General features: G+C 32.1%; 1 protein-coding gene across 1 annotated transcript in view; it reads left to right on the top strand.

Annotated features, from left to right (window-relative positions):
* Window positions 1-18,420, top strand: part of Map4k5 (mitogen-activated protein kinase kinase kinase kinase 5) — a 104,337-nt gene that overhangs the window by 32,700 nt on the left and 53,217 nt on the right. The window contains exons 4-12 of the mRNA XM_026391051.2: window positions 92-182; window positions 620-684; window positions 3,678-3,733; window positions 7,395-7,442; window positions 7,530-7,572; window positions 8,600-8,672; window positions 12,149-12,280; window positions 15,923-15,985; window positions 18,110-18,191. Coding sequence (XP_026246836.1) covers window positions 92-182; window positions 620-684; window positions 3,678-3,733; window positions 7,395-7,442; window positions 7,530-7,572; window positions 8,600-8,672; window positions 12,149-12,280; window positions 15,923-15,985; window positions 18,110-18,191 — 653 coding nt within the window. The remainder of the gene's footprint in view (window positions 1-91; window positions 183-619; window positions 685-3,677; window positions 3,734-7,394; window positions 7,443-7,529; window positions 7,573-8,599; window positions 8,673-12,148; window positions 12,281-15,922; window positions 15,986-18,109; window positions 18,192-18,420) is intronic.

Raw genomic sequence — 18,420 nt, 5'->3', positions numbered from 1 at the left:
TGAATTCCTCATCTCTATTTATTGCAAAGGCTTTCTTCCTCCCTATGTAGAGATTTTGAGTAACATGATGACCAACTTACTTTGTTTTCAGGAGATGATTTTTCTTTGATTCAACAAGAAATATTTATGGTTAAAGAATGTAAACATTGCAACATTGTTGCCTACTTTGGAAGCTATCTCAGGTAAGAAACAAAGCATCTGCTCTGTCTGTATTTTATATCTTCTTTGCTACCACTCTCCTTCCTTTTCAGGTAGGTGCCATTGTATGTGGGAACTTTTAAATTACACTATCCAAAGTTTAAAAATTTTTAGGGCTTTCTTTTCTCTATTATATTAAAGTACCTCCTTTATTTGGTTATACCCTAGGGCAACCTTAATGAAATATTATGAATGATTAAAGTATTTATCTTACAAAACTATTCATAATCTAAACCTTTAAGATGGGAACTAAACTGAAACTGATGTGCTTTCCTGCATATTGAAAAGAGATTGCTACAGCAGTTTCCTGTTGCCCTCTGCACTATATCCTGACTCTTGATGTATGGAAGAGTGTAAGCCTTAGAATACTTACTTCAGTGATTGAAAATTACCAGCTAATATAATTTTCTCTTCATAATAGTCGAGAAAAACTGTGGATTTGTATGGAATACTGTGGTGGCGGATCACTTCAAGATATTTATCATGGTACTGTGAATTTAACTTTATACTTTAAAATTGACTTTGACATTAATGATTATTGTTTAACATTTCCAGTCACCCGGGAAATTAATATGTAGAGATTTACTCTTTTATATTCTTTTCTTCTGTTTCCAGAGTACTGCATAAAAGAAACCTAAGATTTGTGTTGTTGGTGGAGCCAGAACCAAGAAATTCAAAAGCATTTTTACAATCCAAATTTTACTTTTTAGATTTTTTTAGATGTAGTCTCTAGGAAAGTGTTTTGTTTACTAATGAAACTGCCTAACCTCCCTTACAAGAATTGAAGAGTAATTCACAAGGGAAACTATGTATCTATCTTAATAACTTAACTGTCTAACCAGAAAAATAGTTCACTTGTTACTGTAATAACTTTGCATTAAAATGTATGATTATTTTTAAAATTTGGGGTATTTTATTTAGCATTCTGTTAATTAGGCAGTTTTTTTAGTTGACTTTGCTTAATAATAATATTTAGAAATAATTTGGCTCTATAGTTAGTTTCCAATTTGTTTTGTTATTTACAATGTCTTGAATTTTCTAGAATTTGTAAAATTAAGATTGTATCCTTAAAACATTTTTTCTTGTTTAACATGCATGTGAGATAGTAAAACTCCCATTGCAAATATGCAGAGTTTGTTATTTATTCTTAGTCTGTTATTAAATTATGTGGCTGGGCACAGTGGTGTACACCTGTAATCCCAGAGGCTCTGGAGGCTGAGGCAGAAGGATTACAAGTTCAAGGCTAGCCTCAGCAACTTAGTGAGTCCCTTCAGCAACTTAGCAAGACTCTGTTTCAAAATAAAAAGGACTGGGGATGTGGCTCAGGAGTTGAGCATCCCTGGGTTCAATCCCTGGTACCAAAAAAAAAAAGAATAATTATGTGAAATATTTTAAAATATTTTTATTTTGAATTTTTACAATGGAAGCCTTATTGAATTTTAGCCATGTAATTTTCAAATGTAGCCATAATATAAAAACAGAAGTGATGTTTCAGTTTATATAATATTTTATAACTTGTAGAAGTCAAAGTTTAAAAAAAAAAACTCAGTAGACTATCAGTTGAATAAACTGTACTGTACTTGTGATATGGAATATTTTGTAGCACTTAAAACAATGAAATGGCTTTGTATATTGACTTAAATAATCCTCAATAATAAATATAGCATGGTTAATCATACTAAAGCTTTCAAAAATTATTTTTTTGTAAGTATACATATGAATGAATGTAAATGCAAGTAAAACAAAAGGCTGCATTCCAGACAGATAAGTCAGTACTCCTAAGGAGAGAAAGCAGGACTCAGATATAAAATTCTGAATTATAATAAAAATTAATTGATATATTACTTCATTATAAACTTTTAATATAGTAGTTATCTAATTTTTATAACAAATAACCCATAACAAAAAGGTGCTGGTCACTATCTCTTTATTTAAAAAAAAAAAAAAAAAGGTTTACCACATAAATGTTACACATAGACATTACAATTTCTACTCTTAAGAATTTCAAAATAAGAACAAATCCCACTTTTAAAAAACAAATGCTTATTAATCTCTTATTTAGTAGTCTTTCATTTTCTTATATAATGCAAAACTGGAATGACTGTTCTCTTTTATCCTGTTTTTGGTTTTAAAGAATTATCAGTAAGCTAGGCACAGTGGCACCTGCCCATAATCCCATCTACTCAGGAAGCTGAGGCAGGAGGATTACAAGTTCAAGGCCAGCCTCAACAATTTAGCAAAACTCTGTCTCAAAATAAAAAGGACTGGCAATGTAGCTCAGTGGTCGAGATCAGTAGGTTCAATCCCCAGTATTGCTAAAAAATAGAGATTATTGGTAGAAAACAGTTCTATGCTACTGATTTAAAATCCTTATCTATGATTTTATGAAGAATAATAATCTTTATATGAAGTTTTAATTTAATTGTAATTTTTATCTGTTTACACTTTTATAAAATGAGAACTCTTAAGAATATGGATAAAATTAAACTATACAGATGGCAGTTTTTACTGCTTTCCCTTTTAATTTTAAAAAGTTATTTTGAGACATCAATTTTATTCCTTCATAAAATTGCTGTTAATTGGAGTCCAAGAAGTGTGCATTTCTATAAATAGTATCCTAAAAAAAAAGTAGTCAAGAATATCTACACTTATAAATTAAATGCTATTAAAAAAGTGGTTTGTATTACTACTAGTCCATCAATTTACTAAGAATCAGAGTTTTATTCCTAAGTAGGTGTAGAAACGCAGTGATGAAAATGTGCAGTGAAATGCTTTTCTAGGCAGAGATTACTGTAACTACCTGGGTTTCACTGTCAGCAAACACCATCCCAGATTTTCTCTCATGGTATTGAAAGACAAGAGTTCCAAGTCTCTTATTAGGTACTTGCATAAGAGGGATTTTATAGTTCATATTAGGGAGGGAGAGATCTGGTTGCCAAAAGTGATCTAGCTACTGTTAAATTCTCAGATAAGGTACCGGATCAAGCCTCCCTGTCTTGACAGGTATGGTAAAGAATTATGCTAAAGAGATAATATCTTTATGTTTAAAAAAGTGATGATGCTTTTCAGTGTTTCAGTAACCAAACTGTCTGTGCTTGATAAACATATATAACTGTCATTAGTTATATATGTTTATCAAGTTTTTTGGCTTTATTTTTAAAAATTTTTTCAGAATTGAGATCATATTATGTCCATTGCTTTCTACAGAACTTCCTATTCACACTTAATGGGCGCTTAATATTTTCACTTACTAAAGTTGTTATGGAATAAATTTCTTATTTTTAGAGTACATTTTCAGTCTCAGTATTACCCTTTCTTGTTTTGTTTCTTGATTACAAAGATAATGTATGTTCCTGGTCAGAAGAGAAGTCATTCAGTGAAATATAGAGAAGTTTTACAATAGTTTGTCATTTTAAAAAGTAGACTATTTTTAATTTGTTATGTTCAAACATATGACAATGTGGTCTTTTTCTTTCTAGTTACTGGACCATTATCAGAATTGCAAATAGCCTATGTATGCAGAGAAACCTTACAGGTACTATGTTTGCTTATGTAGATAGGCAATTCTGGTTCATAATCAATAACTGTAGAGAAAGGGTAAGCCAAAATGATTTTTTAATTCCCACCTCATAGTATAGTTCTGTAAAACTAGTTGTATTTTTTCATGAGCAAGTCACAAGAATTCACTTAAGCTGATGCTGACATATGCAGTGGTGGTAAGAGGTGTTCTGCTTTCATGCTAATACAAGTGATCATTTAAAGTAGTCTACTTTGTTGCTTGACCCACATTGCTTCAAAGCTAAGGAAAGCCATGGGTACAAATTTGTTTTCGTGAATGAATCACCAGACTTCTCAATTGTAAAATTGTCTAAGCTTTCCCTTGAAGTTTTATAGCAGTGAAAATTATCTCTTCCAGAGAATATGAACCATTTCTCCCAAAATAAACTAAATTTGTGTAGTAATAATCCAGAGCACTATCTGGAATACCTAATTCTATGTGATATTAATACATGTCATTGGAAACAGAACCCCTTTCTCTAAGTTTGTGTTCAACAAATGGCTTTGCTTCTTTACTTCAGGAACTTTAGTATACTTTAGTATACTAAAGTGGATCTGCAGTAGAGGTATAGGGCATGTCGCTTGCTTATTTATTTATTATTTATTTATTTATAGTTCCCTTGAAGACGACTCATTGAGAAAATTAGCAATTAATAACTTTGTTCATATACTTTAAGGCATTTAGATGAGGAGGAGGAATTAAGTAGTAACTGTAGGGTTTTTGTCTTCATTTTTTAAAAATTTATAACTGATAATCATTAATTGATAATTTTATATGTGGCTCTTCCATACTTTATAAACTAGGAGTTTGAACAGATCTAGGAGAGAGTTCTAATTAGTTTATAAAGTTAGTTTCCATATAGTTTTAAAAATGGGTACATCATGCCAGATCTTACTGTGAAATATATGAAAGTAAATTTAGTATTTATATTCATGTGCATGTATATGTGTGTGTGTGTGTGTAGTCATCATTTGGTATCCATGGGGAATTGGTTCCAGGATACTTTAAGATACCAAAATTGGCACATCCTCAAATCCTTTATATAAAATTGTATAATATTTGGGCTGGGACTTTAGCTCAGTGGCAGAGCACTTGCACAGCATGTATGCATGTATGAGGCACTGGGTTCAATCTTCAGCACCACATTAAAAAATAAATAAAGACATACTGTCTATCTACGACTATAAAAATTTTTTTAAATAGTGTAATATTTGCTTGTGACCTATGCACATCCTCTTGTATACTTCAGATCATTTCTAGATTACTTATAATACCTAGGACAATATAAGTGTTATATAAATATTTATTAATACTGTATTGTTTAAGGATGACAAAAAAGAAGAGTCTATATGTTTAGGACAGACTTTTTTCCCCAAAAGTATTTTAGTCCATGGTTGGTTAAATCCATGAATGCATAAATCATGGATATGGAGGGCTAACTTTATAGTTTTCCCCAAGGTATTTATATAACATAAAAATCTATTATATTTACATAAAATATAAACCTAACCATGTACTCATAGTAGAGAATTATTGATAAATTCATTTTCTTCATATTTTAATTTCCAAGTTCATTGTTTCTTTAAGAGTGGAAGTGAAAAAACAGCAGCTTGGATTTCATTCTATATCTGATATATAACCTTAGCTTATATGGTTCTAGTTCCCCAAATATAATGAGCTTTGTAGGGAATGATTTCTAAATTTAAAATAGTTTCGGTTTAACAGATTTCCACATCTGGTATAAATGGAGTAACAGAGTAACATGTACCTTGTTCCCTGAAACAATCAAAGAAACTAGGAAACATATATGAAATAGTGGTTTTTAAAAACTGGACATAGAGGCTGGGATGTAGCCCATTAATAGAGTACTTGCCTAGCACGCATGAAGCCCTGGCTTTGATCCTGAGCACCACAAAAGAGAGATGACCTCAAGTATTAAAGGCCTGAGAGAGAAACAAGGAGCAGGCCCTGGTACAGGGAGGAAGAACCCAAGTCTGGTGCAGGGAGACCAAGGCAGCTAGAGTCTTCAGGATAAAGTACTGGAGAGTATTTATAAAAATCCAGAAACATACCAGCCAGGTGCAGTGATGCATGCCTTTAATCCTAGCCAACTCGTGATGCTGAGGCAAGAGGATTGCAGGTTCGAGGTCAGCCTTAGCAATTTAGGGAGATCCTATCTCAAAATAAAACAATAAAATAAATAAGGACTGGAAATATGGCTCAGGGATATAATGTCCCTAGGTTCAATTCCTACCACCTGCCCCTAAAATCCAAAAATATGCGGTACCCAAAGAGCAAAGTTCATAATGTTGGGTGTCCAAAGATTACCAGAAATGCAAAGAAGTATAATAAGGAGAAATCAATGAAGCTAACTCACAACTGATAAGATGCTAGAATTAGCAAATAAGATAAGAAAGCTAATTTAAGTTGAGGTACAGAAGATGTTTAAAAAAAAAAAAAAGGCCAAAATCAAACTTCTAGGGATGAAAACTACAATGTATGATGAACTCAACAAGGGATGGAATTAATGGTAGTTTAGATATTGAAAAATACACATATGTGAGTGTGTGTTTGTATGTATATGTACATTTGTGGGAATTTGAGGGTATGTTTGTCAAAAAATGTATCCAAAATGAAGCACAGAAATAAATGATTTTTTTAAAAAATGAAAAGCCAGGCATGGTATTAGAAGCCCATAGTTCCAACAACTCAGAAGGCTCAAGTCAGAAGATTGCTTGAGACCAGGACTTCAGAGCTAATCTGGGAAACACAAGACCTGATCTCAAAAAATAAAATTATTAAAATGTAATTTCAGGTGACCTAATATTAGTATAGTTTTTCTTACTGAAGGAGAAGACAAAAAGGGAGAGAAAGGAATGAAAACAATATTTGAAAAGTAAACATGGCTGATATTTCCCCAAATTTATTGAACACTCTTAATTCATAGACAAGCATAAAACAAACCAAGGATAGGAAACATGGGGGGGAAAGCATACTAAGGAATATCATCATCAAATTGCTCATTTGATAATGAGAAAACCTTAGAAATTCTTAGAACAAAAGAATACATTATATGCAAACAAAAAGATGATGGCAGGATTATCATTAGAAAGAGTTAAGACAACAGTGGAGAGCCTAAAGGTAAAAAGAAATTGTTGATCTAGAGTTCAATATGTAGAAAAAATATCTTTTAAAAATAATTTTTTCAGGGGCTAGGGTTGTGGCTCAGCGGTAGAGCGTTTGCCTTGCACATGTGAGTCCCTGGGTTTGATCCTCAGCACCACATAAAAATAAACAAAATAAAGATAATGAGCCCATGTAGAACTTAAAAAAAAATAGTTTTTCATACGTATAAAAGCCAAAAGAACTAAGAGATAAATAATTCATTATTTATGAATGATAAATGGATTCATTCAAAATTATGTTTTAGTAAAATATTTCCAATTTTTATCAGAAAATGAATTAAAAATCTTTAAGATATAGTAAATGTTGATTGGTAAAAAGAAACTCTTCTAATTTTTATCCCTCTAAGAAAGACATTCTATTCTAGTTTTTTTATTCAGTGAGAACTAAGTAGAAAATTTTGGAGTCAACTTTGTAATTTTGCTAACACATCCTTTTTTTTTTTAAACCTCAGGGTCTTGCCTATTTGCATACTAAAGGCAAAATGCATAGAGATATCAAAGTAAGTTCATTTACTATGTTTAAATTGCTAATTGTATTGGTAGAAATTTTTGATGCTAATTTAATAGAATTTGTATTTTTGTTTTAGGGTGCAAATATTTTATTGACAGACCATGGTGATGTAAAATTAGGTATGTTATTTCAAATTTTTAATTTTTTTTTCAAAAAATTTAATGAAATTTTAGATGAGAATTGACATTTAATTTTAATATTCATATTGAATCACAATGTTTATACTTTAGCCCAGTAATATTTATTCCTGAGACTCAGTTTATAGAAGTTAATCCTAAAGATGAAAAGACCAGATTTATATAAGTATTTAGTCATTATTACTCATAGTAGAAAAAATAGAAACCTAAGTCTAGCAATAGAAAAACTGTTAAACTACATTTTATCACTCATGGAATATTATCCAATCAGCAATTTTTTTAATATATGAGAGTACAATCGCCTGATATATTAAATGACAAAAATGAACTAGATGTGTATTTGTTTTTTTATAACTCTTTTTAATGACAAAACAATATAAAAAATTATATTTAGAAAAAAGGTCCTTTTTTGTTTTTTTCATTTGGTACCAGGGATTGTACTCATGGGCACTCTACCACTGAGCCACATCCCTATTTTCTATTTTTTATTTGAGACAGGGTCTCACTGAGTTGCTAAGCACCTCGACATTGCTGAGGCTGGCTTTAAACTCGAGATACTCCTGTCTCAGCCTCCCAAACCATTGAGATTATAGGTGTGTGTCACTGTACCCAGCAAAAAGGACATTTTTAAAAATAGCTTTATCTGTTGTTAAGATAAAAAGGAATTCAGAAATGTGTCTTTCTCATTTGTTTTAATGGTCTTGTTGTTGTTGTTGTTCTTCTTCTTCTTCCCCAAATTTACTTCAGTAAGCCTGTAATAAAAATATTTTTATTCACTTTGTTCTTAATAAAGTACATTTGCACTATAGTAAAATGCTATTGAATTCTTTTAATGAGTTTGTTATAAACTAGGAAATATTTAGGTATTCAATTTATGTACAATTACCTGATGTAAATATCTGAACTATTAATAATGCTATGCCTATAACATTACTGAAACTGAAACTTAGAAACATCACTTGTTCTAAAAAGAATTAAAATTTTCTGTTCTGTTCTTTTTCCTCATTAGCTGATTTTGGGGTTGCTGCAAAAATAACAGCTACTATAGCAAAGCGAAAATCTTTCATTGGCACACCTTATTGGTAAGAGATTACTGTGATTGGTACATTTTTATCTCTTCATGGTTAATGATCAATCTCTATACTTAATAATTCCAGTTACTGGCAAGTTACTCTTTCTAAAATACTGTTTTAGTATTTTAGAAAAAAATACAATAGGAGACAAGTCAATAAATCTTAATATGTAAAATAATTTAGTTATTGTAAAAGAAATTGACAATTCATATAAAGAATTAGATTCTTTTATAAGCAGATAATAATTTAGATAATTTATTATTCACAAAGTAGCTTCATACTTCATACCTAATGCCAAAATAGTTATCATTAATTATTTGCTTTAAGAGGTGAAGAAGCTTTCTTGGCATAAAACCTTAAAGGGAAAGATTGATCACTTTTTACATGAAAATTTAAAACAAGCATGTCTGCCACCTTAAAATTTAAGTAATAAAATAGGAAATACTGGCTAAAATATGCCACCCTAGGTTTAATACTTCAATATGTAAGTTCTTAAAAGTCAGTAGACTGTTTTATTAAAAGCAGAGTTATTAAATTAATATATATAAGAAGTCACAAAATATGAAAAGTGTTTCCCTTGATGAACAAAAATATAAAGTGAACAATGATATTCTTTTCTATCAAATTGGAAAACATCTGGAATCATGAATCATCCCCTCTATCACTAAATATTTGTGAAAATTGATAGAAAATTTTTGAAGAAACTGAAATTGACTATCATGCATGTATGAGTTTTTCAGGATTAACCCAAACCATGTATAACCTTAAAGCTCTAGTAAAAAAATAGATAAAGTAAGCCTATGTTATTGAAAACTCAATTTAATTAGGAATGATGCAGAAAAGTCTTCTGTAAACTGAATACTTTATTCAAAGTGTTTATACATAACCCAGAATAAATTGTTGCTTGTCTAGGAAAAATAAATAATAAGTTGAGAGAAAATAAATTTTTTTTGAAAAGTAATTTAGCTGTGATGTTTTCAAAAATCATAAGCAACTTTTGGGGGTTTTTAAATTTTTTTTTAATTTTCGGTAATGAAGCTTGAACCCAGGGGTGCTTTACAACTGAGTCACCTCCTGCAATAAGTTAAGAAAATCATATACATCTTCTCAATTCAAAGGAAGAATATGCTAAAAATGTTAAAAATTATGTTGTAAAAGATGAATAGTCAGTGGATTAAGTTTATGGCAGATTACTAATCAAAATATCAAGATTAAAAGTATATGCGGGCTGGGGTTGTAGCTCAATGGTAGAACAGTTGCCTAGCATGTGTGAGGCACTGGGTTCCATTCTCAGCACCACATATGAATAAATGAATAAAATGAAGATCCATTAACAATTTTAAAAAGTAGCATATGCAAGGGAATTTAAAAGATGTGTTTCATAAAAGACATGTTTAAGTTAAAAGTATGAATGAGAATGTGTGAAAGAATGACTGTTTTGGTTGAGATTGTGCTTCACTTGTTTTCCATATTTTTTTCATGTATTCCAAATTCTCTTCAGTTACCATACACTGCTTTTAATAACAGGAAATCCCCAGTAAATGTTATATGAAAATGCAGGTAAGTTGGGTTATCTATAGAATTCCCTTCAGTGAAATTCCCATTTCCCTCTTCTGTTGTAAACACTCTTCTCCAGTCAGAATTTTCTGGTTTTCTACCTTAATCATACTATGTGAAATACTGCTATTATATGCATTTATAAGTTCTCCCCATTGCAAAGAGTGACACACTCTGCTTTTCATCACCTATGGAAAACTGATGGGTCAGTAGCTAAGCCAGGAAGCACAATAGTGTTAGCCTGGCATTCCTGTTAGCCACCACTAAATGATTCTAGTGGGCAGAGGAAATGAAATTGATTTGCTTTTTCTATGCTCCAGCTCAGCCTTTCCTGTATGAAACTTGCCTTTAATCTTCAGCTCCATAGTAATCATTTTCTTCTCTTCAGTCCTGGATCCATTAGTATGTATATAGAACTCACATGTAGTATATACATTTATAGGTTAGCATTTTTAGTATATATCTTACATATCATTAACCACACTTGAGTTGAAAGTGTGTTAAGAGAACTTTTTGTAACTTAAATGCATATAAAAGCAACTTGTGGATATTCAATATAAATATAAGTTAATTCTAAATAGTAAATGTTGAAATAAAAAGAACATTTCTTCTGGGTGGTATCATTTGTACTGTATAATGTCAGATGCCGTCATATACCTCTTACTCCCAAGTAACTGCAACTCAGCTACTCAGTTGACCTTCAGTCTTCTATATACTTGATAATAGCTCTACTTAAGGATCTTACAAGTGTTTTACACTCAGGTCACAATATCTTCAGTCAGCCCTTTTTATCCTATTCATTCTACCATAGCCTTCTAAAAGTCCTTTTTCTTTTTTCCTTGGTATACTTGAAATAGTTATCAAACTCACCTATCTGACTGTTTTTTCCTCCTCTCACACTGTCCTTCATGTTGTCATGAGTTCTGGATTAAGATTGCTGTCATAATTGAATCTTTCAAGGGGGTCTAGAAAATCTAAATAAAACATTCTTTTGTAATCAGTAGGTCATTCATAATCTAGCTTCTAAGGTTTATTTTCTGAACACTCTCTAGACCCTTTAAACATCTGTTGCAAAGGATAATATTTTTCCATTTCCTATCACAGGCATACTTTTATAAGATAAAATAAAAATGAATTGCTAAAAATTGATCATACATTTGGACAAGGGAGAATGCTTACTCTTTCTGTACTTATTGCCGAATGATAACTAGCTGTGTACAGCCCATCTCATCTGTGGATCACACATACTGAGTTGCCCTGCACCAGCAGCCCTTTAGGTGATTCATATGCTTTCCTTGTCTTCCTGCATTTGCAATCTGAAATGACTCTTCACTCAACTTAGCTCCCTGCTGATTCATTTTTAAGTCTTATCTCCATTGGGAAGTTTTCTGTGATCTTCACAGTGTTTTAGGTATTCTTTTTCATTTTCCTGTATTACATAACAAGATTCACCTAACACAAACTAAAGTAAAAAGCAAGGTTTTTCTCAGATCACCAGTATTCAAGATTTTTAAATAATAATTTTTTTTAAAGAGAGAGAGGAGAGAGAGAGAGAGAGAGAGAGAGAGAGAGAGAGAGAGAGAGAATTTTTAATATTTATTTTTTAGTTCTCTGCGGACACAACATCTTTGTTGGTATGTGGTGCTGAGGATCGAACCCGGGCCGCACGCATGCCAGACGAGCGCGCTACCGCCTGAGCCACATTCCCAGCCCTAAATAATAAATTTTAAAAGAGTATGTATATGTGTGTATGTGAGAGAGAGAGAGAGAGAATGTGTGTGTGTGTGTGTGTGTTAAGTCTTTCCTGGTAAAGTTTCTTCTTTCCTAGTAAAGAGCTCTTAGCTTATTTTCCATCCAAATCTAATGGTTATAAAAAGAAGTAGTATTTTTTTGAAAATGAAAATATTATGTTCATTCATTGGTTCTAGGATGGCTCCAGAAGTTGCAGCAGTAGAGAAGAATGGTGGCTATAACCAACTCTGTGATATCTGGGCTGTGGGAATAACTGCAATTGAACTTGGAGAACTTCAACCACCTATGTTTGATCTTCATCCAATGAGGTGTTTTCATTATTTATAATTATGCAGTTATCAGGGGGCTGGGATTGTGGCTGAGAGGTAGACTGCTGTCCTAGCACTGGGTTCAATCTTTAGCACCATATAAAAATAAAAATAAAGCTATTGTGTCCACTCATAACTAAAAAATAAATATTTAAAGAAAATTATGCAGTTATCAATTAGGTCTTTGGAAACCTTGTGATACTGGGATTACAGTTATTTTAATTATGTCAGAATAGAAAAACTATTGTAAAGGACTGGTAAGTAGTTACATTCAAACACTGCTTGGTTGCATTGCTGCTCCTCAAACAGAGTGAGTTGCCTGCATTGTTTGAAGTTTTTCCATAAAATATTTTTCCTTAATAATCAGAATAGGACATGCCAGTTATTATTAAATAAGTCTTTTGGAGTCTTTATTTTCATTCCTCCATTAATTGATGTTGTTTCTTGTCCTATATGAAATGGTAAAATGCACAAGAGATTTTATTTTACTATCTCATTTGATTTTCTTTCTCTTACTCTGTCTAGGAATTATGAAGAAATAACTATGCTTAGAATAATTATCATATATCTTAGGATATATTTTCATTCAGAAATAAATATTTGAGGGCTTTTGAAAGTTTTTTTCGTATTTTGAAGGACAGATATATGGGACCAAAATTTAACTTTAAATGGTAGAAAATCAAAGGGAAAATTAGAATGGGGAAAATGTTCTCTTAATGTATGATCAACCATGGATTAATGTGTGCTACATAAGGAACTCATTTAAAGACAATAGGAGAAAGAGTATTTAGGAGCAAGTCTCAGGTAAAGAAACATAGGGGAAAACTAAAACTACACAAGTTAAAAGATATCTACTGTTATCTTGATTGCCAATAGGTACAGACTTTGAGGGAAATAACTTTATGTTATTTGTTAAGGGCCATACAAATATTTCAGTTATTCTGCTACTAAGAAAATTATACTTAGGAAATAATTCAAGGATTAAGAATTATTAATTTTAGAATAATAGGAAAAAAATCTAAATGATAGTTGCTGAATTATTAAATTGTTTAGCAGTTAGGGGCAGCTCTTGAATATGTGTATACCAAAGGTACATGGAAAATTGATTAGTGATTTAAAATTAGAACACATAATAATAATGCAATAATTGATTAGCATTTAAATAAATACAAAGAAGTGCAGAAAATTTAAAATACTAGAATGACAAGAATATACATAATATAGATTTTTTTTTCCTTTGAATCATTTCATTTTTAAAATGAGAAAATATCTACTATGTTTAAAACAAAAAAGTTTACTTAGAATCCTGGAAGGGTTTATTGTAGGAAATACTAAAATGAAGCACTTTAAAAATTCCCTCTTAAGTCTTCCATCTTTCTACTCCATAGTACAAAGGAAAATGGGTCAAAGATGAATTCTCAGAGATTGACATTTCTGTAATGTATTCTTAAAGGAAGTAGGTGCAATTTGCCTATACACTCAAATAATTGTTGAAGTCAGTCTTTGGTTAAATGTATAACCAACCTAAAGTTAGAATAATATATCTCTATGTGTCCCAATGGCATTCCTCATAGAAATAGAAAAAGCAGTCATGAAATTCATCTGGAAAATTAGAAACCCAGAATAGCTAAAGCAGTCCTTAGCAGGAAGAGTGAAGCAGGGTAGCATCACTATACCAGACCATAAACTATACTATAGAGCAATAGTAACAAAAACAGCATGGTATTGGCACCAAAACAGACTGGCACACCAATGGTACAGAATAGAGGACACAGAGACTAACCCACAAAATTACAATTATCTTATATTAGGCAAAGGTGCCAAAAACATGTATTGGAGAAAAGATAGCCTCTTCAACAAATGGTGCTGGGGAAACTGGAAATCCATATGCAACAAAATGAAATTAAACCCCTATCTCTCACCATGCACAAAACTCAAAATGGATCAAGGACCTAGGATAAAACCAGAGACCCTGCGTCTAATAGAAGAAAAAGTAGGCCCTAATCTTCATCATGTGGGATTAGGCCCCAACTTCCTTAATAAGACTCCATTGGTGCAAGAATTAAAATCAAAAATCAATAAATGGGATGGATTCAAACTAAAATGTTTCTTCTCAGCAAAAGAAACAATTTGTGAAGTGAATAGAGAGCCTGCATCTTGAGAGCAAATCTTTACCCCTCACACGTCAGATAGAGCACTAATCTCTAGGGTATATAAAGAACTCAAAAAGCTAAGCACCAAGAAAACAAATAACCCAATCAGTAAATGGGCCAAGGCCCTGAACAGACACTTCTCAGAAGATGATATACAATCAGTCAACAAATATATGAAAAAATGTTCATCATTACTAGTAATTAGAGAAATGCAAATCAAAACTACTCTAAGATGTCATCTCACTCTAGTCAGAATGGCAGCTATCATGAATACAAACAACAGTCAGTGTTGGTGAGGATGTGGGGGAAAGGGTGCACTCCTACACTGCTGGTGGAACTGCAAATTGCTGCAGCCAATATGGAAAGCAGTATGGAGATTGCTTGGAAAACTGGGTATGGAACCACCATTTGACCCAATCCCTCTCCTCAATCTATACCCAAAGGACTTAAAAACTGCATACTACAGGGACACAGCCACATCAATGTTTATAGCAGCACAATTCACAATAGCTAAACTGTGGAACCAACCCAGATGCCCTTCAGTAGATACATGGATAAAAAAAAATGTGGCATTTATACACAATGGAATATTACTCAGCTCTAAAAGAGAATAAAATCATGGCATTTGCAGGTAAATGGATGGAGTTGGAGGAGATAATGCTAAAATATAATTAGCCAATCCTAAACATCAAATGCCAAATGTTTTCTCTGATATAGGAGGCTGATTCATAGTGGGGAAGGGAGGGGGAACATGGGAGGAATAGATGAACTCTAGATAGGGCAGAGGAGTGGGAGGGGAAAGGAGGGGGCAGGGGGTTAGAAATGGTGGTGGAATGTGATAGTCATCATTATCCAAAGTACATGTATGAAGACACAAATTGGTGTGAATATACTTTGTATAAACCAAAGATATGAAAAAATGTGCTCTATATGTGTAATATGAATTGTAATGCATTTCGCTATCATGTAAATTTAAAAATTAATTCAAAAATATGTATGTGTTATAGAATTATATGTAATTATATAGACATGTGCTTAAGATATACTACAAGGGCTGGAGTTGTGGCTCAGCGGTAGAGCACTTGCCTCGAACATGCGAGACCCTGGGTTCGATCTTTAGCACCACATTAAAAAATAAACAAGTGAAATAAAGGTGTTGTGTCCAACTACAACTAAAAAGTAAAAAAATTAAAAAATATATACTACTATTTATATAGGTATCATGGTAGTAAAACTTCTAACATTTGGTAACTTTGCTCTGTGAATAAGGGCTTATTTGAAATTTAAAGATATTTTCTATAGGTAGGAGAAATTTTGCATATGCTATCCAAAATATTAAAAATTTGATTTCCCTATCTCAAAACAATTTTATTCAGTGCCTACATATATAGTAGTCTTGTATAAATTCATTACATAATATATATTGATTATTAGCTGTAGTAATAAAAGTACTTGGTGTTGCTTTTAACTAAAATTTTTTTTGTTTCAGGGCTCTCTTCTTAATGTCAAAAAGTAATTTTCAGCCTCCAAAACTAAAGGACAAAACAAAGTGGTGAGTTAATGAATACATGGTTTCATAGAATTTTACAGTGGGAAGGAACATAGTTCCTTTATTTTATAGATGATGAAACCAAAGCCCAGAGGTATTAAGCAGTTTGCCCAGAGTTACATCCTAATTTACTTGCACAGTTACGGTAAGAATCTAGGTTTATTTTCCACTCAGTGTTCTTTTGTAATCCGCTGCTTTTGTTAAACTTTGTTTCTCTTAACTTGGCAGCTTGAGAAAGAGGCATGGTGAGGAAAGGATTTGAAATTAATATATGAAGATTTTTGATCTGTATTATTTTACATCCATTAATTATATATTGACTTGCATGGATGATGATGTTTGAAAAGATTTCCCAGATGCTGTTGACACTTACAGTCAGTTTCTCTTGGTTTTTCCTTTTATAAAACTTGAAGAAGGGGCTGTGGCTGTGGCTCAGTAGTAGAGCACTTGCACTGGCATGTGTGAGGCCGTGGGTTCAATCCTCAGCACCACATATAAACAAACAAGTAAATAAATAAATAAATAAAAGATTGATTGACAACTAAAAAAATATTTAAAAAAAAACTTGAAGAAGTTATTACTTATTTTCTTCCTAATCTCTCCTTTCTATTATAAAGTAAGGCAGCTTGCCTGGAATTATAGTTCTTAAGAGTATCATTAGTTAAATGGTGAAAGTTGAAAATTATTTTTTTGGTATTAGCTTTTCCACATTTTATAAAATTAACCAGGCAAACAAGTTTCTAATTTCATAAATTCGGGAGTTCTTCATCCAGATTACATGGATTTCTTGAGGTCTGTGAGCTTCCTGATTCTGTTATATAAATTTTATCTATCTATCTATTTATTTAGTTATTGTAGTTATAAATAGATACAATACATTTTATTTTATTTCATTTTTATTTATTTATATATATATATGGTGCTGAGGATTGAACCCAGAGCCTCACACGTGCCAGGCAAGTGCTCTTCCACTGAGCTACAACCACAGCCCCATAAATTTTGTTTTTCTGGTGAGACAGTTGGTAGCTCATTTCAGATTTAAGACCCCTCCCGCAAGTAGATTTTTAACTGTTAGTTTTATTTAGGAGCCAGGACAGTATTGGGATCATGGCAGGAATGAAAGGCAAATTACACTATTGAAACAAAGGAGTTTATATCCTCCTACTAGTTGTATTCCTTTATACTGACACTGGTTTCTTCCTGTTCCTTATTGTCCAAAGTTTCTAACCATCTGGGAAATGAGGGCTTTATGCAAAAATGACTGAATGTTTATTCAGGAACAAATGACTATTAGGTACAAATTCCAGATTAGTCATTACCACTGGAGAACCTTTGCCACTCTATGATCCACCTGACTCCATGTTTATCTCTGTCAGAAGCCACCAGTTGCAGTGCAGTGATTTGATTCCTCTACTGAGAATTGCCATGTGATTGTTGTCATTGCTAGTCACTGAAGTTACTTGGTTTCTTTGGTTCTTGTCCAGTATCTCCCAGTAGAATCTTGGCAGTGTTGAAAACACTCCTCTTTTTCATGAATAATCAAAACATGATTCTTCTAATTTGTATCTTCTTCCTTTCCCCACTTCATCAATGCATATAGCGGGAAAATCTTTCCAGTTGCTAAAATCACTCCTTATTTATCCTCTCTTCTAAGAAATTAAGTAGCCTTTTTAGGATTTATATAGTCACTTACATTATGTACCCTACCCTTTGTGCCATCAACTCTTTTGGAATAGCAAAACTTTTTGGTATAGTATAATGTAAATACTGTATAAATTAGGCAATAAGAAAAGTATGTTTTTACTTCTAAGCAGAACATAAATTATATAAATGACACAGCCTACCTAATTGACACTGGTTTCTTCCTGTTCTGATTTGTATGGGTTGTATATTACTGCTCTGTTACCTAATTCCATTGTACCTAAGATACAAAACTGACCCAGATGTTTCTAAGGAATAGACTGTGCTTTGGGTTTAGTTTTTTGGTTTATGTAGAACTGAGAAACGTAAGGAAAAAAAACCCCATGTTTCAGACTTCTATACTGCTTCTTAGTTTATTTTATTTAGTAACACCAACAATCTAATAATATTAGTAAGATATTTTTGTCATGTCTCTTTTATTTGAAGGTCATCAACGTTCCATAATTTTGTCAAAATAGCACTAACTAAAAACCCCAAAAAAAGACCAACTGCTGAAAGACTTCTAACAGTAAGTCATTGGAATTGTGAAGGGATTTCTGGTAGTCATGCAGTAATTAGACATTTCAATAGAACAAAAATACTTAGGTTTTTAATATAAAACTGTAAGTTATCTCTTACAACAGGAGTCAGCAAACTTTCTGTAAGGGAGAAGATAGAAAATATTTCAAATATTGTAGGCAGTGAGTCTCTGTCACAACTGCTTACTTTTGCCATTGTAGCATAAAAGAATCAGTATA

The sequence above is a fragment of the Urocitellus parryii genome, chromosome 6 (genome assembly GCF_045843805.1).
Source record: "Urocitellus parryii isolate mUroPar1 chromosome 6, mUroPar1.hap1, whole genome shotgun sequence".
NCBI lineage: Eukaryota > Metazoa > Chordata > Mammalia > Rodentia > Sciuridae > Urocitellus > Urocitellus parryii.
This window is presented reverse-complemented; position numbering and strand designations above follow the sequence as displayed.